The 23,237-nt window shown below is 40.5% G+C and overlaps 1 protein-coding gene across 3 annotated transcripts; it reads right to left on the bottom strand.

Annotated features, from left to right (window-relative positions):
• Positions 1-5,944: 5,944 nt before the first annotated feature.
• Positions 5,945-23,234, bottom strand: LOC143297526 (mortality factor 4-like protein 1). Of its 3 annotated transcripts, none has more exons than XM_076609927.1 (12): positions 23,126-23,234; positions 20,033-20,079; positions 17,994-18,061; positions 17,449-17,541; positions 16,593-16,765; positions 14,276-14,460; positions 12,813-12,914; positions 12,074-12,159; positions 10,168-10,267; positions 8,454-8,523; positions 7,812-7,896; positions 5,945-6,965 (listed from the first exon to the last, which is right to left on the bottom strand). In XM_076609927.1, the coding sequence occupies exons 1-12, from the start codon at positions 23,151-23,153 to the stop codon at positions 6,881-6,883; spliced, it is 1,122 nt and encodes a 373-aa protein (XP_076466042.1). In that variant the 5' UTR covers positions 23,154-23,234; the 3' UTR covers positions 5,945-6,880. The 3 variants fall into 3 exon arrangements, with proteins under 3 accessions (XP_076466042.1, XP_076466043.1, XP_076466044.1); XM_076609928.1 differs by having other exon boundaries at positions 14,276-14,400; XM_076609929.1 differs by having other exon boundaries at positions 14,276-14,397.
• Positions 23,235-23,237: the final 3 nt, after the last annotated feature.

Here is a 23,237-nt window from a genome sequence, read left to right as displayed (position 1 = left end):
TCATTCTAATATGCTAAGTTATGACGCTGCACTGGATACACACTTGAATAAGAAATGGAAGAAATGGCCAAAGACATGGTTCTGCTAGTATTTGGCTTCTGTCCTGATGGATGTGCACTTCAAGATTATCTCCTTTTCAGTGAAAGTAGAAATCAGTGGCAGCAGTTGTAGGACTTAAATCTAACATTTTTCAAACGTATGATATTAGATATCAGTATGGCATTTAAACCATATACAGGCACAATAAGGCTTCTTTTTTGTGGTCTGTGTATGTATTCAATAACTTTTTGGGGTGGATTTTCACAGAATTTTGCTGAAAAAAAAACTGCTGCAGAGTCATTTACGAGCGCAAATTGCATTTTGCATAACGGATTTTGGTGAGCCTTAGGAAAAGTCCAGTTACCGAGTTTATTGAAATACATCCATTCTTCTATATGCATTGATGACCCAGTGATTGTCATGTATGCATTTGTAATTTAGATTTAAAAAAATGTTTAAAAAAAAAAAAGACTCTAAAGAGAGTGAGAGAGAGAAAAAAAAGTTAAAGTGCAAGGTTCAGCACCTCAGTTCCTGACTTTCCAGTCAACTAAAATGAGGGAAAGAAAACAGCAGGGAATATATGTATTTTTTTTTGCAATGAGTTTTGTGGTACATGGGTGGCCTTTCTTCAAGAACCCTACACATTTTCTGAAGCCCCTTAACTCTCTCCATATGAACGGCGAAAGAGACGATGTTAACAGTATTTCACCCCAATTACCACCATCAAAATATTACAAGCGGAAGGCTCTTATACTGAAGAGGTGAATGTTGACAAAGAATACCACAATTCTGATGATGGAAGCTAAAGGTTGGGTCATTGAGACACCCACTGGACATCCGAGGTGTCTGTGTAGAGGAGAAGAGAGGACTGGCTGTACTGAGTGAGTTAATGCATTACTTTTTGTTTTAAATGGGCATATATTTGTATTTGTATTTCTTTTTATCACAACAGATTTCTCTGTGTGAAATTCGGGCTGCTCTCCCCAGGGAGAGCGCGTCGCTACACTACAGCGCCACCCATTTTTTTTGTATTTTTTCCTGCATGCAGTTTTATTTGTTTTTCCTATCGATGTGGATTTTTCTACAGAATTTTGCCAGGAACAACCCTTTTGTTGCCATGGGTTCTTTTACGTGCGCTAAGTGCATGCTGCACACGGGACCTCGGTTTATCGTCTCATCCGAATGACTAGCGTCCAGACCACCGCTCAAGGTCTAGTGGAGGGGGAGAAAATATCGGCGGCTGAACCGTGATTCGAACCAGCGCGCTCAGATTCTCTCGCTTCCTAGGCAGACGCGTTACCTCTAGGCCATCACTCCACTCCATATGTGCAGAGTCATGTTCACTTTTTCTTTGGTATCATTGGAATTTCATGTCCGTGTTTCCCAAAATGGGTGTTTCATGATGATCATGTGGATGTTTGTCATCCTGCCAAAATACACACTTCTATATATTTCATTGGAAATCAAATTATGTTGCAGCCAAGCAGAACATATGGGGTCCATTTCTGGGTTTTCAGAAAGAGTTGATCTGACCAAAGTAAGACCAAGGTCACAAGAAGGATCATCCATGTCGATACTGAACTGATATTTGTGTGTTAAATTTTGTGAAACTGATTAATGTAATTCTACAACAGATCTGACTTTTTTCTGTGTGCAAAATTTGTACCAGTTTTGATGTAGTTTCAGACATACTGACACACTGATAAAATCTACTAAACTAATGGATTGTTTTGACCTTTAACCTTGGCCCAAGGTCATAGTACTTTGGGCATGTGGAGTTTTGTATCCAGTTCAAATAGTTATGTCCTTTCAGTTGTGGATTGACTTCAATGCAACCAACACCAGTGGATACAGAAGCTGGCAATTCATTGAAAATTGTTCAGAGTAGAGAATAATTGCCTGTCCAGGTACAAATTCAACTGATTGCACAATCATCTGCCCACATGTCTGCTCTGTCGATCTCCCACCTTCTTGAATTCTTCCAGTCCCTGTTTCCTCTAGAGTGTTGTTTAAGTGAATGTGAGCTGTTTGAATCTGAATCATGAATTTGTATTTCTTTTTATCACAACAGATTTCTCTGTGTGAAATTCGGGCTGCTCTCCCCAGGGAGAGAGCGTCACTATAATACAGCGCCACCCATTTTTTTGTATTTTTTCCTGCGTGCAGTTTCAGTTGATTTCATGAATTTGTATTTCTTTTTATCACAGCAGATTTCTCTGTGTGAAATTTGGGCCAGCGCCACCCATTTTTTTGTATTTTTTCCTGCGTGCAGTTTCAGTTGATTTCCCTATCGAAGTGGATTTTTCTATAGAATTTTGCCAGGAACAACCCTCTTGTTGCCGTGGGTTCTTTTACGTGCACTAAGTGCATGCTGCACACGGGACCTTGGTTTATCGTCTCATCTGAATTACTAGCGTCCAGACCACCACTCAAGGTCTAGTGGAGGGGAAGAAAATATCGGCAACCGAGCCGTGATTCGAACCAGAGCCCTCAAATTTTCTCGCTTCCTCGGCCGAAGTGTTACCTCTAGGCCATCACTCCACTGGGCATGGGAAGGTTTCATTCCTTTTCACCACTATGAATACCACACTTGTAATAGTGTTTTAATGGATTTTGACCACACAAAAGGAACACTATTGTAAGGAGCATGAAAGTCATATTTCTAACAGCATTTGAGAGATTTCAACCACAGATTGGTTGCACCATGTTGTAAGGTGCATGAATTGCATTATCTTATTGTATTACTCTTTTTGCCACAACAGATTTCTGTGCGTGAAATTCGAGCTGCTCTCCCCAGGGAGAGCGCGTCGCTACAATTAGAGCAGGGACAACCCCCTTTTTTTTTCATGTGGGTACTTTTACGTGCGCTAAGTGCATGCTGCACACAGGACCGTCATTTTATCATCTCATCTGATTGACTTTGTCATACACCTATCAGTGTTTGACAGATTTTACCCACACATTGGAAGCACAGTATTACAAGTGCAATGGGTCGAAGCTGAGAAAAAAGTATCACCAATAGAGTCTGTAGAACATGGTACTTTTCACAAAGACAAATTTCATCTCACACTTTGTGGGTCAAAATGGACTCATCATTCTGTGTAAAAAAAAATGGGGGACTTTTGGGTGACAAACCTGATGGTCCTTGGTCCATATCCTGGTCATGAGACCTGGTGGGTTAAGTGTGGAGATTTTTCCAATATCCATGGTCAACATGTGCAGACCTACAAGTGCCTGAACCCCTAACTCATCTATATGCATTGGGGGTATGGATAAAATGCACACATTAAAGATCCCATAATTCATGTCAGCTTCTGTGTGTTATGGAAACCAGAACATACCCTGCATGCACACACCCCAAAACAGAGTCTGGCTAACTACAATGAGGGGCAGTAACAGTCATACAGTTAAAAGCCCAATAGTATATGACAGAACAGAAGTTGCAGCCTTTAAAAGCAGAAGATAAACATTCTCAAATTCTTTCACACAACATCCATGTAAAAACTCAAGCATCTCCTGGAATTTCAAGCATGTGGCTATGGTGTGAAAACATTTCTGAGCCTTTTTCTACACATAAGGTCAGGCAAAACATGTTCAGAAAGAAACAAGAAACACACATATGTGAATTAACACGTCTTCTTCTTCGTTCGTGGGCTGCAACTCCCACGTTCACTCATTCATAAACAAGTGGGTTTTTACATGTATGACTGTTCATACCCCGCCATGTAGGGAGCCATACTCTGTTTTCGGAGGTGTGCATGCTGGGTATTTTCTTGTTTCCATAACTCACTGAACACTGACATGGATTGCAGGATCTTTAACATGCGTATATGATCTTCTGCTTGCGTATACACACGAAGGGGGTTCAGGCACAAGCAGGTCTGCACATGTTGACCTGGATCGTAAAAATCTCCACCCTTTACCTACTAGGCGCCGTGACCAGGATTCAAACCGGGTACCCTCAGACTGAAAGTCCAACACTTTAACCACTCGCTTGGCTATTGCACCCGTCAACACACCACAGTCTGATTTCACATATATGTGTATCATCAATTGTAATGGCTTTAATCCCTTTACTGGTGAAACTGCATCGGTATAGGATGTATCTGGTGTAATTCCTACTTTTTGACTACTTTTAAAGTGGTCTAAATGATTCTGCTGAACAAAAGCAATGCGATCCCAAGAAGGAATCCAAATGAAGAATGGTGACCGACATCCTGACCTGCAAACTAGACTGTTTAGCAGTGAGGCCCTTCACTGATGAGTGTACTGGTCTGCAGCAGTCAAGGGGTTAACGTTCATCACTGTGTGATTTGTTTAAACAGGAACAAAACAGATCAGCAGAAAGTGAATTTAAAACCGACCTATTCTTTACTGACCAGATATCATCAAAAAAAAAAAAAAAAAGAAAAAAAAAAAAAGAAAGATTAAATAAAAAAACTGAAGATTGTAGCATGCAAGGGGTGATTGTGGATTTCTGTGTCAGGAAGGCAACACACACACGAGCTTACAACACTACAAAAACAAAGAATTAGGACATATAGAAAGTCATAACTCAACAAAGATGATTTGGATTCTTCAGTGTTTATTGACACTGTATAAAAAAAAAGAAAAAAAAGGCAAAGACTAACAGAGGAACAGAGCTGCCAGGCTAGACTTGTTCTTTGCTTCAACAGACGACTCATTTCTGGCTTCTGCAGTTGGCCGACACGCTCCGGCAACACAAGCCTGCTGCCCTCTCCTTGCTATTGGCTCACAGCTTGCTCAGGTACCTCAAGCAGCAGACCCTGAACATCCAGTTGGGGGATGGGGAGTGGGACTCTTGTATGGTTTTTTTTTGTATTTCTTTTTATCACAACAGATTTCTCTGTGAGAAATTCAGGCTACTCTCCCCAGGGAGAGCGCGTTGCTATACTACAGCGCCACCCATTTTTTGTATTTTTTCCTGCGTGCAGTTTTATTTGTTTTTCCTATTGAAGTGGATTTTTCTACAGAATTTTGCCAGGAACAACCCTTTTGTTGCCATGGGTTCTTTTACGTGTGCTAAGAGCATGCTGCACACGGGACCTTGGTTTATCATCTCATCCAGATGACTAATGTCCAGAGACCACCACTCAAGGTCTAGTGGAGGGGGAGAAAATATCGGTGGCTGAGCTGTGATTCGAACCAGGGCGCTCAGATTCTCTCACTTCCTAGGCGGACGCGTTACCTCTAGGCCATCACTCCACTTTAGTCCTCTAGTTCAGCGTAGCCTGTCTGCTGTCGCTATTATCTGCAATGTGGTCGTCCATGTCCAGCCCTTGTCAGCAGACCTCCAGCAACCAGGCGTCACTCAGTGCAGTCCGTCCTCTCGTTGTCTGCAGGCTGTTTCCCTCTCTGCAGGGTGCTTGTCTGCATACCATTGTTCCTTGAACCTTCTTGGAGTAGAGTTTAACAACCTATTGGAAACTGCCCTAGTGTTCCAGAATTTAGTCCGTTAAAAGATGATTTCTCTGTGGTGGTTCATTGTTGCCAACAGAGTAGTCCTGTGGATTTTGAGGCGCTGTTTTTTTGTGTGTTTTTTTTATACTACAAAATGGGTACATAAAAAGAAAAAGCACCCTCTACTGAGCAAAAAAGAAAGGCTTCCAGCTTTAACAATATATAAATCTGAAAAATCAAAAGAAGGTCAATCAATACCTCCCTGGAGTTGTTATCTTAAAATAAAAGAAACATGAAATTACTAATAAAAAGGCTCAAGAGAAATAAATCTTCCACAGCATAATTGTAGTTGCTGCCCCTGTGCGTTATAATATTTTGTCTGGTTGAAACTGCAACCAGCTTGTTTACAACCAATATATACAAAAAAAAGAAGAAGGAAATAAACAATATATACAAAAAAGAAGACAGGAAATAAACTCAGAAATCACTTTGAAAAATAGAGATGATTTATTCAGTCTTGACAACCTGTTGCACCTTCCAAACGCATACCTCGGATAATCAATCAGCACACATTTTTTCAAACATCACACAGATATTTCACTCAATGAACAAATCCACAAACAAGTCAAAAAGAGGGCAACCATATGTCACCCACAAAATCTCTTCTCCAGAACGGGTTCAGCATTTGCGCACCATGACTCAGTCTAAGTTAAAAACATTTTTTTTCTTTTACCAATATACTGCTGAAATCGTTCAAAAACGTCAAGATAACATGTGCGATTGTTGACACATAAATACCAAATACAATTAAAATATAACAAAAACATACAACAACGAAAAGGTCCAACATGAAAACTGATGGTACACGGTCATAGTGGTGTAAGGCATTCAAACAAACACCATACTATGTATGAATATGTACATATGGATTTATGAAACCCATTTGAATGTAATCATGACAACCAAAAACACATTACCTAAAAAATAAACAAAAACGTTGATTCACCTTTTATTCAGAGACACTTTTCATCATACTGAAAACTATCATATTTACTGCATTACTTTTTGTCACAGCATTTATCTCTGTGGGATTCAGGCTGCTGTCCCTGAGGAAAGTGTATTGTGACAGTGCAGCAGCAACAGTTTTTTTCTTCTTTTTTTTTCTGTCCACAAGTATATTTGTTTTACTATCAAAGTGGATTCATTTTGCTAAAAAAAAAATGTAGCCATGGACAATCCTTTCGTTGTCATGTGTTCTTTCACGTGCACAAAAACCAACAACCAAACACTGCAGTTGTCACCTTTTTTGCAGATGCTCAATCCTTCCTTATTACATGCACTTGGGATCCCCTCATCCCCACTTCAGATTTTGTTTACAGTCCATGAGCACACCTCCCCTACCCTGCCCACCCACAGACAATTAGATGGCCTTGCGGTGATACTCTGGGGGAGCAATACTGTAGTCTGCATGGCTGAAGAGACTGGAGGAGTTTTTCAACATGTACCTGCAAAACAAATCAAATGGACGTAAGGTTTCCACAGATGACTGCGCAACGCTTCATTCTCATTTTCTGAGAGACATCCACAGGAAAGATGTAAGTTTACATATATACTGTTACCAATCATATCAGCCCTCCCAAAAACAGAGTATGGCTGCCTACATGGTGGGGGTAAAAATGGTCATATACGTAAAAGCCTACTCATGTATACATGCAAGTGAACGTGGGAGTCATAGCCTATGAACTAATAAGACGAAGACTAATATCTAAGAAGAAGACTAATATCTGTTACATCTTTTCATTAATTAATTAATCAGTTGACAATGAGATGATTCACACAAACACAAGTGGAATTAAAAAAATAAAGAAACCAAAAAGATGACAGCAGAACTGCAGGGGACTACAACACTTTCCCCATCAGCAGCTGAATAATGGAATACTTCAGCAACTTTTGCTGAGATTCATATCATTACAAATATTACTTTGCTCTCAGATGTGTTTCACCACACTGACCTGCGAGAATGCGATATCAGATAAATAATACTAATATGACTGATACCACTCCACTCTCTCATGCATATTCTGGGAACTCTTAGTGCACACAACAAACAAACAAAAATAAGTACCAAAAAATAAGCAGTGGGCTGAAGCAGTGTGGGAAGTCACAAGTTACATTTTGATGTACACCCAACCTTTTGACAGGGCCTTTCAAAAATAAAGAAAATACCAAAGCATTCGTTCCCTCACAATGTATACTGCACAAATTCCATGGTTTCTTATTGTCACATCACCTTTGTAATTAAACTGAGGCAGGAAAAACAAGATTATCACAGACACATACAAGTGACTCACTTCAAGAAATCATGTATGTGGGTGAGGAGGATCTGTACACATTTTTCATCCAGGGATGTGTAGGCAAGCATCTGTCCCAACCGCACTGTGTGAGAAAGAAACACAAGGGTAGTTATAAAACAACATTCATACACACACACAGTCAGAGCTTTTTTCAGACAGACATTATTCTTTTTCTTCTTCTTCTATATATATATATATATATGTTTAGGAGAAATCAGAGAATGCTTAAATACAGAAATGATTCTAACTGCACATTCATAAACCTATCAGAGTGTCTTCAAGTTCCATAATTTTAGTCTATTACATGTCCCCTCTTGAAAGAGAGCAACACTTAACATAAAAGAAACACCCCAGACCATCAACACTGAAAAATTGCACATTCTCATGGAAATCAAAACAAGTAACTCCCCACGAATTAGGTAATATCTTCAAAAAATATCATATGGTCAAATGGATTTATTTGTCTATTGTAATGGTTAACCTCAAGCATCTTAAACAGCTAGTTACTCCAATTTTCTACAAGAAGTGAGCACCATTTCGAGTTCTAAAAAAAAAAAAAGGAGAGTGTATGAATGCGTATAAGGTGCAAGATACCAACAGAACAACATGACGCAATAATAACAAACAAGGCATAATTACCAAAGAGCCGTAAGAGATGTGTAGCACCATACAGAGCAGACATAGGTTTGTCAGGATTTTCAGTTGTAACCTGCAAATTCGAAAATAAGTTTTCAGCTGTTGCTTATTCTGAAAAAAGAAAATAACAAAAACAAAACAACAACAAAAAATATGGAGACTCATCAGAAGAAAGCAGATTTAATATCTACATAGGAATAATAGCTAACCACTTTTTAATACTTAATACAATTAAACAAGTACTGTGTACACATAGATTTCTAGTCTTTGTTTGTCCCCTTGAAAAAGATCTAATCCTGCAGAGAGTCTATCCTTTATCTGAGTCGATACTGACAACTATGCACCGATTCTGAACAGTTCTCTGCTGTTTCAACAGGAATTAAAGATAGCTGATGGGCCCAACTTCTGAACGTTTTTTTTTAAATATTGGAATTCCAATCTGATGGTCTTGGGTTCCAATCCCTGTCATGATGCCTTGTGGTTTAATTTACGGTGGAAATTTTTCTGATCCCCCCAGGCTAACATGTGCAAACCTGCTAGTACCTGAACCCCCTTCTTGTGTATCTGCATGCAGAAAATTATACGTAAATTCTAAAGATCCCATATTCCATGTCAGGTTTTGGTGGGTTGTTGAAACAAGAATATACCCAGCATGCATCCCCCCGAAAACATGGCTTCCTACATGGCCAGGTAAAAACGGTAACATACCCAGCATGCACCCCCCCTAAAAACATGGCTTCCTACATGGCCAGGTAAAAACGGTAACATACCCAGCATGCAACCCCCCCTAAAAACATGGCTTCCTACATGGCCAGGTAAAAACGGTAACATACCCAGCATGCACCCCCCCTAAAAACATGGCTTCCTACATGGCCAGGTAAAAACAGTAACATACCCAGCATGCACCCCCCCTAAAAACATGGCTTCCTACATGGCCAGGTAAAAACAGTAACATACCCAGCATGCACCCCCCCTAAAAACATGGCTTCCTTCATGGCCAGGTAAAAACAGTAACATACCCATCATACAACCCCCAAAAAACATGGTTTCCTACATGGCCAGGTAAAAACAGTAACATATCCATCATGCACCCCCCAAAAAACATGGCTTCCTACATGGCCAGGTAAAAACAGTAACATACCCAGCATGCACCCCCCAAAAAACATGGCTTCCAACATGGCCAGGTAAAAACAGTAACATACCCAGCATGCACCCCCCAAAAAACATGGCTTCCTACATGGCCAGGTAAAAACAGTAACATACCCAGCATGCACCCCCCAAAAAAACATGGCTTCCTACATGGTCAGGTAAAAACAGTAACATACCCAGCATGCATCCTCAAAAAAAAAAACATGGCTTCCAACATGGCGAGGTAAAAACAGTAACATACCCAGCATGCACCCCCAAAAAAAACATGGCTTCCTACATGGCCAGGTAAAAATGGTAACACACCCATCTTGCACCCCCCCAAAAAACATTGGCTTCCTACATGGCCGGGTAAAAACGGTAACACACCCATCTTGCACCCCCAAAAAAACATGGCTTCCTACATGGCCACGCACCCCCCTAAAAACATGGCTTCCTACATGGCCAGGTAAAAACGGTAACATACCCAGCATGCACCCCCCCAAAAAACATGGCGAAGTAAAAACAGTCATGGGGGAGTTGCAGCCCACAAATGCAAAAGAAGAATTCTCTGAAAGACAACGTTGCCTACCTCACTGTACTGAGGTCGTTCAAACTTGTACAGGAGCTGTGTTCCCAGCATGACGTTGAAGTAGTCTTTCACTCCAGCCATCGTCTCTATGATAGCATCTCTGCCACACACACACACGACAGCTCAGCGTCAGTATTTCCATCACAATGTATGATTTGCCTCAGACATGACAGCCACAACGTCACTCTTCCATCACAAATTATGTATGGTTTTAACACTGTTTTATTATACAATTGGAGTATGTCCCAATATATGGCAGTTATAGCTTAACAGGACAAGAAAATCTTATTCAAAGTCCTGTCCTGATATAGGAACATTTGACAAAAGTGATGGATGTCTCCACAGCTTGAAATATATAAACTTACTATAGAGGATGAACAATGTATTAATCTGTTAGGTTATGACTGGGATGGTGGGGGGATGCTTATAGATTATTCAGAAAAATCTGCACTGCTTAGCAACTTCTGTTTCGATATTTTTGTCCTAAATAAGCCACAAACAATTACCATTAGGAGGATGCAAAAAATGCCAATCTTTTTTGGTGAGGCAATGATGTCTACCATCTATCTGAATGACACAACAGTTTGATATCCACTCCTGTTCCCCTGAAGAGATCTACAAATATAAAAACAAATAAACAAAAAAGAAAACAAACAAGAAAAACATGAAAAGATGTTCCACCCGTCAAACAACAACAACAAAAAAAACAATGACCCTCATGCCCAACATGTTTGAAAATATGATCAACTACAAGTATACACCAAAAACAGTTTCAGTTTTCAGTTTCTCAAGGTGTCACTGCGTTCCACATTCACGACACCACATCTGCAAAGCAAATGCCTGACCAGCAGCATAACCAAACATGCTCAGGAAGGCCTTGAGTGCATGCACATCTTCTTCTTCTTCTGCGTTCGTGGGCTGTAACTCCCACGTTCACTCGTATGCACACGAGTGGGATTTTACGTGTATGACCGTTTTTACCCCGCCATGTAGGCAGCCATACTCCGCTTTCGGGGGTGTGCATGCTGGGTATGTTCTTGTTTCCATAACCAACCGAACGCTGACATGGATTACAGGATCTTTAACGTGCGTATTTGATCTTCTGCTTGCATATACATACGAAGGGGGTTCAGGCACAAGCAGGTCTGCACATATGTTGACCTGGGAGATCGTAAAAATCTCCACCCTTTACCCACCAGGCGCCGTCACCGTGATTCGAACCAGGGACCCTCAGATTGAAAGTCCAATGCTTTAACCACTCGGCTATTGCGCCCGTCACATGCACATCATGTTTGTGTATTTATCAGTGTACTTTTCTAACAGAATTTTGTCAGTGGACAACCCTTTTCTTGCCATGCTTCCTTTTTCAGTGCGTCAAGTACAGTGCTGCACACACGTCCTCAGTTTATCGTCTCATTCGAATGACTAGACGCTTGGTGTTATTTTCCAGTCAAACTTGAGAGAAAGGGTGACGGGCGCAATAGCTGAGTGGAGATTTTTACGATCTCCCAGGTCAACATATGCGCAAACCTGCTAGTGCCTGAACCCCCTTCATGTGTATATGCAAGCAGAAGATCAAATACGCACGTTAAAGATCCTGTAATCCATGTTAGCGTTCGGTGGGTTATGGAAACAAGAACATATCCAGCATGCACATCTCCGAAAACGGAGTATGGCTGCCTACATGGCGGGGTAAAAACGGTCATACACGTAGAGGCCCACTCGTGTGCATACGAGTGAACACAGAAGAAGAAGAAGAAGAGAGAAAGGGTGAGGGCAGGAAACTGAACCCAGATCCTCACGGACACTGACACTGTTTTGGTGGATAAGCGTCTTAACCATTTGGCCGCCTTCCTCCACCAAAACAACGAACACTGAAACCCGTCAGCACCATGCGTGGACTCACTTGTTAGCATTGCTTTTGGCCGTCTTGCTCTTGACATAGTCCTCCAGGATGGAGTCTACGTTGTTCTTGCAAGGCAGGTTGACCAGCTGTGTACACAGGGAAAGTTGTGAATGCAACATCAACCAGGCGCCATGTAAACGCAGGCATCCACTTCTCTGGCTTACTTGACTCAATCAGATATTTCAGTTAATTACTCCTTTTTTCTCTCCTGGGACTGTCACTAAGCAACTAAGCATCTTAGCTACAACTTTCGGAAGAAAGATCAATGGAGAGATTCATGTAAAGGTCCAAGGAAACGGATTTATTTTTGACTGTAACTGTGATGAAATCTCGAAACATTGCTAATAATCAGGATCATAATCCCATCTTTCTTGGGAAAGAAAATCCACAGAACAATCCAATGAACTTCACAATTTGCAAATTCACAACATTTCATATTCCACTCACAACTTAAACATATACTGACTAAATGTGACCAAGGGAAATGACTGTTAAGACATCATTCAATATTCTTCTTTTAATATTTGAGAGACTAAGAGATAGTGAAAGAAAGAAGAAGAGGAAGAGGGGAGGGAAAGAGAGAGAGAGAGAGAGAGAGAGAGAGAGAGAGAGAGAGAGAGAGAGAGAGAGAGAGAGAGAGAGAGAGAGAGAGAGAGAGAGAGAGAGAAAGATGAACGACAAAGACAGAAGAACAGAGATGAAATGGAAGGCAAAGCAAAGAGGAAGAAGGCAGAATGACCATTTTCTGTCGTGTGATGAGGTCCCAGTCATCTACCAGCCAGGGCTTCAGTTCATCAGGCATTTTGATCTTCACCTCTATACGGCTCATGAACACTTCTTCCTGTCAACACACACCACACGCTACCATGAGAGAAACAGAAAAATAGACTTTACAAAGGACTGTCAACACACACCACACACTACCATGAGAGAAACATGAAAATAGACTTTGCAAAGGACTGTCAACACACACCACACACTACCATGAGAGAAACAGAAAAACAGACTTTACAAAGGACTGTCAACACACACCACACACTACCATGAGAGAAACAGAAAAACAGACTTTACAAAGGACTGTCAACACACACCACACACTACCATAAGAGAAACAGAAAAACAGACTTTACAAAGGACTGTCAACACACACCACACACTACCATGAGAGAAACAGAAAAATAGACTTTACAAAGGACTGTCAACACACACTACCATGAGAGAAACAGAAAAATAGACTTTACAAAGGACTGTCAACACACACTACACACTACCATGAGAGAAACATGAAAATAGACTTTACAAAGGACTGTGACCACACCACACACTACCATGAGAGAAACAGAAAAACAGACTTTACAAAGGACTGTGACCACACCACACACTACCATGAGAGAAACAGAAAAACAGACTTTACAAAGGACTGTCAACACACACTACCATGAGAGAAACAGAAAAACAGACTTTACAAAGGACTGTCAACACACACTACCATGAGAGAAACAGAAAAACAGACTTTACAAAGGACTGTCAACACACACCACACACTACCATGAGAGAAACAGAAAAACAGACTTTACAAATGACTGTCAACACACACCACACACTACCATGAGAGAAACAGAAAAACAGACTTTACAAATGACTGTCAACACACACCACCATGAGAGAAACAGAAAAATAGACTTTACAAAGGACTATATTACTGTTACATGTGATCTTGCAATTAGATTTTTCAGTTTTCTTATTTTTTCAAGACACCTAAAAACCAGGACTGTTTTTGACTGTATTATGCCTGTAAAAGTACATATCTGTTAAAAAATAAAAAAAATAAAAAAGATGGGAAAATGTGTATAAAATGCACCATTCTTTCAAAATAAATTGAGCAACTGGCTCAGAACTGAACTAAACAAAGCTATTGTTAACAATGCCCCAAAGAAATGTCACAATCAATGTATTAAATATGTAAAAATACAAAAGAAAAAGTGTCAATTTAATAGTGTGTGTCAAATCTTTTATACATATATTAATGTGTTCACTTTCGTTGCGTACTTATCTGTCCTTTTGTAGACCCAAGGATGAAAACATGTTGCTAGTATGTTTATGTTCATATCTTTGTACCTAGTGAGTATAGTATCTTCCTACAAAACAGAAACAACTGAAGGAAAATTTCCCAAACATATGTGTACTTGAGTTTCCACTCACAGATTCTACAGTGGTCGGATCAATGCGAGGGCGTTTACGCTTGGGTTCCGGAGCTGGTGAGGAGGCTGCTGACGATCGCTCACTAGCTGCGACACTTGTGGACAGTGTGGCGCTGACAGTGGCTGCTGTGAACACAATGCATGGGGCTGTGTTCTTCTTCTTTCTTGCTCTTCTGCGTTCGTGGGCTGCAACTCCCACGTTCACTCGAATGTACACGAAATGGGCTTTTTACGTGTATGACCATTTTTACCCCGCCATGTAGGCAGCCATACGATGCTTTCAGGGGTGTGCATGCTGGGTATGTTCTTGTTTCCGTAACCCACCAAACGCTGACATGGATTACCGGATCTTTAACATGTGTATTTGATTTTCTGCTTGTGTATATATACATGAAGGGGGTTCAGGCACTAGCAGGTCTGCACATATGTTGACCTGGGAAATCAGAAAAATCTCCACCCTTTACCCACCAGGCGCCATCACTGAGATTTGAACCTTGGACCCTCAGATTGAAAGTTCAACGTTATAACCACTCAGCAATTGTGCCCATCGAGCTGTGTTCTGAACACTGTGAGACATGCATGTGCATGAACACAATGCATAAGGCCATGTTTTTAATAAAGTGAGACATGCATTATGCATGTATCAACTGAAAAAGAAAGGTTCTCTTCAATGTGAATGCTGCCAAAGCTGGAAAGAGAGTCATGAGATGCACCAGTCACATGATCATGGGCAGGAGTGACTGATTCTTGTAATACTGAAACGTTTGTGACTGGAATCCGGGGGATGTTTGACCAAGTACATGTTTTATTACTGAAACAAAGCAAAATAAAGGAAAAAAAAAAAAGAAAAAAAAAGAAGCTAATATGAAAACACATTCAATACTGGAGTTTTTTCCCACCAATACATCACATATTCAGCTTGATGTATGAATGCCTGTTGGCACATCAATAATGTACATCTCACATAAGGTGCCTAATGTGCATCATTTTCTCCTCTTCAGCGGGGTAGTAGCTGGCACAGGATTTTGACTGACTGATATGGATACTTATATAGCGCTTATCCTCAGGCGGAGACCAAGCTGTAAGTGCTGTACAAACACAGGGTCAATTGCACAACAGGCTGCCTATCTGGGTAGAGCCGACTGACGGCTGCCACTGGGCGCTCATCATTCATTTCCTGTGTCATTCAATCAGATTTCAGGCACGCACACTTACACACTCAGACAGACATGTAACATTTTATGTGTATGACTGTTTTGTTTATCTACCACCCCACCCCTACCCTCCATGTAGGCAGCCACACTCTGTTTTCAGGCGTGTGCATACAGGGTATGTTCTTGTTTCCATAACCCACCGAACACTGACAGGAATCACAGGATCTTTAACATGCGTATTTGATCTTCTGCGTGCGTATACACACGAAGGGGGTTAAAGCACTAGCAGGTCTGCACAAATGTTGACCTGGGAGATCGGAAAAATCTCCACCCTTTACTCACCAGGCGCCGTCACCAAGTTTCGAACCCTGGACCCTCAGATTGAAAGTCCAACGCTTTAATGCACCCATCTGTCTTTCACTCAATCTCCCTCCCTCAACAGTTCCTTGGAGGATCGTTTTAGCAAGGCCGCTGGGTCTTGTTAAGTGGCCATACCAACGTAGTTTCCCGCTCTTAACTGATGTGAGCAGAACTTCATATGGCTCAATGCACTGCTTGGTTTAGCACACTTGCTGACTGATCATGTGATCAGATACATCTTGCCATTACACCATTTCCATGGCTTGAATTCTCTCCATGGCCCCAAGTCTTGCATGCACACAAGAAGATGGAATAGACCACAACAAGCGGAAGTCTGATCTCGTATTTCATGGAGATACTGCTTTCTTCCCATACGATTACAAGTTTCAGGGCAGGGAATCAGACCCCTTCTGGAGTCTGCACCTGGGTCATGGCACAGTATGTATGACTAATTGTGCGTCTTCCATGATGTCAATGTTGTTGAAGTAAAAATTATACAATTAAACGAAAAAAATCTGAATGCAGAGTTGCCGTTGCAGAATTTAGCTATGTTGGCATTTCAGTTTGTCACAAACCTTTTTTGTTCCATGAGCTCAGTTCACAGCCTTGAGAAGACTGGGCTGTCAGCAACTAATAAAAAAAAAAAAAAAAAAAAAAAAAAATCCAGTTCAACCCAACACACCTGAACAATCAATCAATCAAAAACACTTTATTAATCCACATGGAAATTAAGTTGTGCAATCACAGGCTCAGAACAAAGGTACACATGAATATTCACACGCACACAAACGATGAGAACCTCACCTGCCGGGCTTGCTTTCTCCTCTTTCTTCTTGGACGCTGCTTGGGAGGCGCTGGATCCTTTCTTCTCTTTCTCCTTTTCCTTCTCTTCCTTCTCCGGCTTTTCCTTTTCCTCTTTCTTTTCCACTTCTTTCTTCTCTGCTTTGCGCCCACCTTTGCTGGCCTTTTTCACAGCACTGAAGACATCAAACCAATGAAGACACATAACAGATCAGTATATGGGGAGGTGGTGGGGTGGGGGGTTGACAGAGCTTGTGTGAGCCACCATTGTTTTTCGTGATTTTCTTATGTGGAATGGCAGATGAATGAATGTCATTTTTGACAATCCCTGCGCATACCAAATTCTTCTATTTGAAGCCAGTAAAGAGGTTTAACGTCTTGGCATATTGTGTGGGAAGAGATGAGTGAGTGCAACAGGGTAAGCATAATCATTTCTGAGGGACAGAGAAGAAAAAAAATTGGCTGGCTCATTTTCATCTCTCCATGTATTGGTAAATCGCTGGCTAAAATAATGCAGGATTCAAAAATTTTTTAAACTATTTGGACATTATATTTATACATAAATGTTTTTATCTATATAATCATATGTTTATAAGCAGATGCATGCAAAAAACATCAAACTGTTTCCTCCTCCTTTCTTTTTTGTTCCATTTCTTTCGCATTATAATCCAATCTCAAACCAACACCAGTTCATAATAATCTATCACATTATATTTGATGTCCGAAGATAGTTAATTAAAAAAAGATGTTGGTCACATCTAGAGAAAATAACCTGTAACAAGCATTATTTATCTCACAATGTCAACTGTTCATTCATTTTCTTAATTCAGCAAGTGACTTTGTCTCTTCACCAACATACCCATATCCATGAGCGTTCATGAGTTCTTTCTGTTTCTGAAGTCCGGCCTCGTTGTGCTTGAGCACTCGACTTTCTGGCACCCACTCATCCCAGCTGTCGACAGGCAAAGGTTTGACACAAGCGTACACAAGTTGGGACACCAATGTATATTCTTACTTTTATTCTCTGTAGTGTATGTAAAGTCACAGCAACATTCTTACTCATCTGACCAAAAATAGAAATGCAAATCCATGAAATATCAGTCTGGAGATTTTACCCTGAAGAAAGTTTAACCTATCTTTTTTTTACTTTTTGTTTCCTCAAAAATCCGTTTTACTAGTAGATCCTGCAGTCATTTTAACACAGATAGACATTTATTGTGGACTTCTCTTTTCCTTATAAAAAATTACTCTCAGAAAAACCCCCAACAACAATAGCAAATAACGCACAAAAAAACAACAACACACAAACAAACACTGAGTTGATTCACAAATTTTATAAGCAATAAATGAACAAATAATATGACCCCCTCCCCTAAAAAGTAAAAAAGAGAAAACAGATCTTACTTTTTGTTCCAGCCATTGTAGTGAATGTAATAGCGGGTCTGTTTGTCCTTCACATCAACTCGGACACACTGAGGATAAAAACAGAATCACAAACTGTGACAGCCGAACAACATACTCATAGGAATCCACTATATGACAAAGTAACATTCTAGCAGAATAACAAAAATGTAACTTAAATTTCATCAATCCTTTAATTAATGGTTCCAGTCTATTACTGTAATAGCACAAAAACATGACTATGTGGTAAAGTAATTCATTCTATAAGGAAGATAACTCATAAGTTATATTCAATCAGTTCTTGTATCAACACTCATCACATTTGCAGTCTAGTACTGTAGAAGCAGTATTCACTGTATTGTAACTAACATGAAGTTATATATATATATATATATGTGTGTGTGTGTGTGTGTGTGTGTGTGTGTGTGAATATCCTTTCAGTAAACACTATCAGTCAGACAGTAATCTGGTTTCCATTAATAGCTGTCTGCTTCACTGGTCTGAGTTCTCTGCCTTCTGGATTTGTGGGCCAGCAACTTTTTTTCTGTGTCCAGTCATATAAGAATGGGATTCCATTTGAATGACTATTTTCACCTGCAATGTCAGCAGCTGTACTCTGTATTGGGGGGCTGTACATGCTAAGAATGTTAGTGTTTCCTAAAGCGATTGAATGCTGGCATGGATTATCATGTTGTATACACGTGTATTTGATCTTCTGCATGCGTATCCATACAAAGAGGATTCATGCACTGACTGGTCTGGGATTCTTCTTCTTCTGCGTTCGTGGCCTGCAACTCCCACGTTCACTCATATGCACACGAGTGGGCTTTTACGTGTATGACTGTTTTTACCCCGCCATGTAGGCAGCCATACGATGCTTTCAGGGGTGTGCATGCTGGGTATGTTCTTGTTTCCGTAACCCACCAAACGCTGACATGGATTACCGGATCTTTAACGTGTGTATATGATCTTCTGCTTGCATATACACATGAAGGGGGTTCAGGCACAAGCAGGTCTGCACATATGTTGACCTGGGAGATCGTAAAAATCTCCACCCTTTACCCACCAGGTGCCGTCACCGTGATTCGAACCCGGGACCTTCAGATTGACAGCCCAACGCTTTAACCACTCGGCTACTGTGCCCGTCTGGTCTGGGATTCAAACTGGGATTTAAACCTAGGACCCTCACAATCAATGTTCAATGCTTTACTCACTTGGCTGTCTGCCCATCCTATCGAGTACTAATGTCTGCATCTTGCAATAAAGATCATGGTTTCAATATGTTCATATTAGTATGGGCAGTTGACAGTTGTCTTTCAGCCCTCAACTTTGATGTCAACATCATTTTTTCTGGCAGACAGTACTCATGACCATGCAATCTGCTCAGCCAAGTCAGTGGCAGACCAGTGCAGGAGAATGGGACTTGGCCTAAGTGCCAGGAAAACAAGGACATGCTGGTTGTTTGTTCCAGCTAAAATGCTGAATCATAGCGGATCACAGTTAGCACTTGCACAAGGTGCAGATCAGATGCAGTCAAATGAAGTGAATGGCCAACAATGAGTAGATCATCAATCTTCTTCATTGTTCATGGGCTACGACTCCCACGTTTACTCATATACATACATGTATATGTACAATTGGGCTTTTACATACATGGCCGTTTTTACCTCACCACAAAGGTAGCCATACTCATATATATCATCAATAACACTCCAACCTTCCCACTCTACAAATTTACTTAAACTATAGTGCTTGTACAGTTAATAGGTCAGTCGACTGCAAAGTGGTCGTTTCCTGTTCTCTAATATTACTGTTTTAATGGGGTAGATAAGATGGAATATAAAGGTTTTAGCTTATGTGGCACATATCTTAACAGTCATATACATAATTATAGTTAAATCTTCTAATGAAAACAAACCTTGGAACAGTAAACTGACATAACAATTGATTAGGAAAAACATAAAAACTGCTGGAGTCTGCGCTAGTGGGTCACGGTTAAGTATGTGTAATTAAAAAATAAATAAATAAGCGAGTCAACATACCTTAGCTTCATATAGGAGTGGTCCATGAAAGCACAAGACCTTCTCTCCTGAAAGATAAATTGTCAGACAAATAAAAGGTTTACTGCTTACTGCCAACAAAATCAACAAACAATGGAAAAAAAGTTTTAAAAGTTGATTAAATATTTGTTCGTTTTTTTAAAAGACAAAATGATTCTGGTTCCAACTGTCTGCCTAAATTAGTAAATATCATACAATTACAACCACAAAATCATATTCCAGGGGCTGTCTATATATTTGTGAGGTGTATTACAAATATCATATCACATAACCATATTCTAGTTGAGGTCAAACCAATTCACATCATACTAATTATCATATATGAATATTTCTTTGACTAAATGTAGAAATTTCTTTTGATTCATCCCAGTAATATTGGTTAGCTTTAAAAATTACTTTTTGTATATATATATATATATATATATATAGACTGGAAGGTAGGAGTTTGTTAATGTCACACTTAGGTCCTTTCCATTATTATGTAGTGTCATTTTTGTGTGCCATCGTCTCATTTCATGGTATGTTTTTAATTTCATTTTCACGTTTTGGATTCTTTCAAAAGCATTTGGAAACATTGAAATTATAAGTTCCAGTCATTTGACCACTTCTGTAGACTTTGAAAGCCTCTGGATTTTTGCATTTTCTAACACTGTTACTGTTACAAATGTTTAAGTATCATTTGCAAATATGTTGCAAGTGCTTCGATCTTAGTCTTCTTGATATGTATGTTGCACAATCCAGTTCACTGGTGTTAGCTGCGACGGGGGAAGGGGTGTGGGGTGGCTACTTTCCACATTTAGCCAGGAAAATAATTTATGAATAGCAAAAATAAAAGAATACTTCCCACAAGAATTCCTTTCTGTAACCAAAACCCTTTAGTTTAAAACAAAAATTCCAGTTTCAGTAAACAATGAGTCAGTAATGCCACCTATCAAATACATTTGTTGGAAAGTGTGAGTGTGATTGTGAGTGAATGTGTGTGTCTTAAACCAAGCCTATTCAACATGTTGGGTTTATAAATGCAAAGATCGGGCATCTGCTTCTCTCTCTTTTCTATTTTATTTTATTTAAAAAAATTTTTTTAACAGCAAATGTGGTGTAGTGTTTATTTCATGAATCAGTCCATACTCATGATCTTGATGAAGCAGCCAGCGCAAAGAAAAACAGTAAAGGCTTCTGGTCATATGTCAAGTCGAAAACCAAATGCAGGTCAGGCATTGCAGATCTGAAAAAAGCAGACAGAAGGAAAACAACGACCGACAAAGAAAAGGCAGACGTACTAAATGATTTTTTCACAGTGCCTTTATCCAGGAAAAAATGGAAAACCTAAAAGTACCACCACCTCCCGAATTCAGCGTTAAGGAAACACTCCAACAGGTGAACATCACCGAAACGGACGTGAAAAAAGCACTTCAAAACCTGAAAACAAATAAGACACCCGGACCTGACGGAATCCACCCCATGGTGTTGGCCAAGGCTGCAGACACATTAGCGCGTCTAATAGCGCATCTCTTCCGCCTCACTCTGGACTGTGGGGAAATACCAACTGATTGGAAAGAAGCCACAGTCACCCCTGTTTACAAGAAGAAAGGAAGCTGACAGCAACTGGGAAACTATCGCCCTGTCAGCCTAACCTGCATTCTGTGCAAAGCAACGGAATTACTTCTGAGAGAACAAATAATGAATCCCTTGGTGATTGAAAGCAACGAGTTAGAATCAATGAAACTTCTCTGAAGAGGCTGCAGTCACAAGCAGTATCCCACAAGGTAGTGTGTTAAGACCAATCCTGTTTGTCATCTACATCAATGACCTGATGAAACATGTACAAAACACTGTCAAACTATTTGCAGATGACAGAAAGTTGTATGCTGCAAGTGATGACCAAGAATCAACTGCATCACTCCTGCAGGACCTAGACAGTCTTCAGAAATGGTCGGATGATTGGCTTCCGAGATTCCACCCACAGAAATGCAAAGTGATGAAATTGGGCACACAGAAATCAGAAGCAACATACCATATGAAGCACACAGATGCTGAAACCGGAACCAGCAGATAAAAACCCATGGCAGAAAGTGAGGTGAAAGTGGATCTCGGCGTTCATGTCGACAACCACCTCAAATTTAAGCAACACGTTGACAACGTCACATCAAGAGCAAACCGCATAATAGGCGTCATCCGCAGAACTTTCGAGTTCTTAGACTGCAAGCTTGTCATCCAGCTATACAAGACACTAGCAAGGCCTATCCTCAAGTATGGACAAACTGTGTGGCAACCCTGACATAAGACATTATGCAAGCAACTAGAGGATGTGCAGCGCCGAGCCACAAAGTTGATCTCTTCAATCTGTGAACTGCCATACCCAGCAAGACTGGAGTGACTTGGCTTGCCTAGCTTGGAACACAGACTTCTCAGAGGGGATATGATCGACACCTTCAAATATGTCCACAGAATCTACAAGACCGAAAAACAAAAGCTTGAAACTCCTGAGGATGCAGGCACCAGAGGAAACGCAATGAAACTGTTCCCGCACCATACCCACTGTGAGTAAACACTTCTTCAGGGAAAGAATCACCAAAACGTGGAACAGCCCCCCAGACCTTCCCTTCTGTAAATGCCCTCAAGAGTAGGTTGGATGCTTGTTGAAAAAAGAAACCCGACCAATACACTTCGTCTTGCCAATAAGCCACGTATGCGCAGCTTTTAGTATACTAGCCGTATAACCCACACAGATCGATAAACAGGACTTCCTACAAGACCTCAAACATCGTACAGTTCAACTTCAAGTCCAAGTTGATAGGTACGCGTCGCAGAATCCAGTTGACTGACATGAGCACTCCTTAAACTGTGAACTGTGTGTGTGTGTGTGTTCAGTGTTTCCGTGTGTGTGCTGAAACACGTCTATCATTGATTCAATGGATGAACGATGAAGAAAAATTAATTACATCGTTTTGTTTTCTGATGATCTTGCCATAATTGCCACTTGAAGCATGGCATGTAAGTGTCATGAAACAGTATTTTGACGAAGATCAAAATTATTAATTATTCTCTCAACTTAATGGATGATCACTGCGATACCTTCGTGAAATTTTGTTTTTGGAGGCATGTTTTCCAACAGTCTGCCTTGGACCGCAAACTTGCCGCTTTATCAACACACTTCCTCTGCTCCGGAAATACCAAAACGATGACG

Source organism: Babylonia areolata, chromosome 22, assembly GCF_041734735.1.
Source record: "Babylonia areolata isolate BAREFJ2019XMU chromosome 22, ASM4173473v1, whole genome shotgun sequence".
Classification (NCBI taxonomy): Eukaryota; Metazoa; Mollusca; class Gastropoda; order Neogastropoda; family Buccinidae; genus Babylonia; species Babylonia areolata.
Note: the sequence above shows the minus strand (reverse complement) of the source record. Positions and strands in the feature narration are given on the sequence as shown.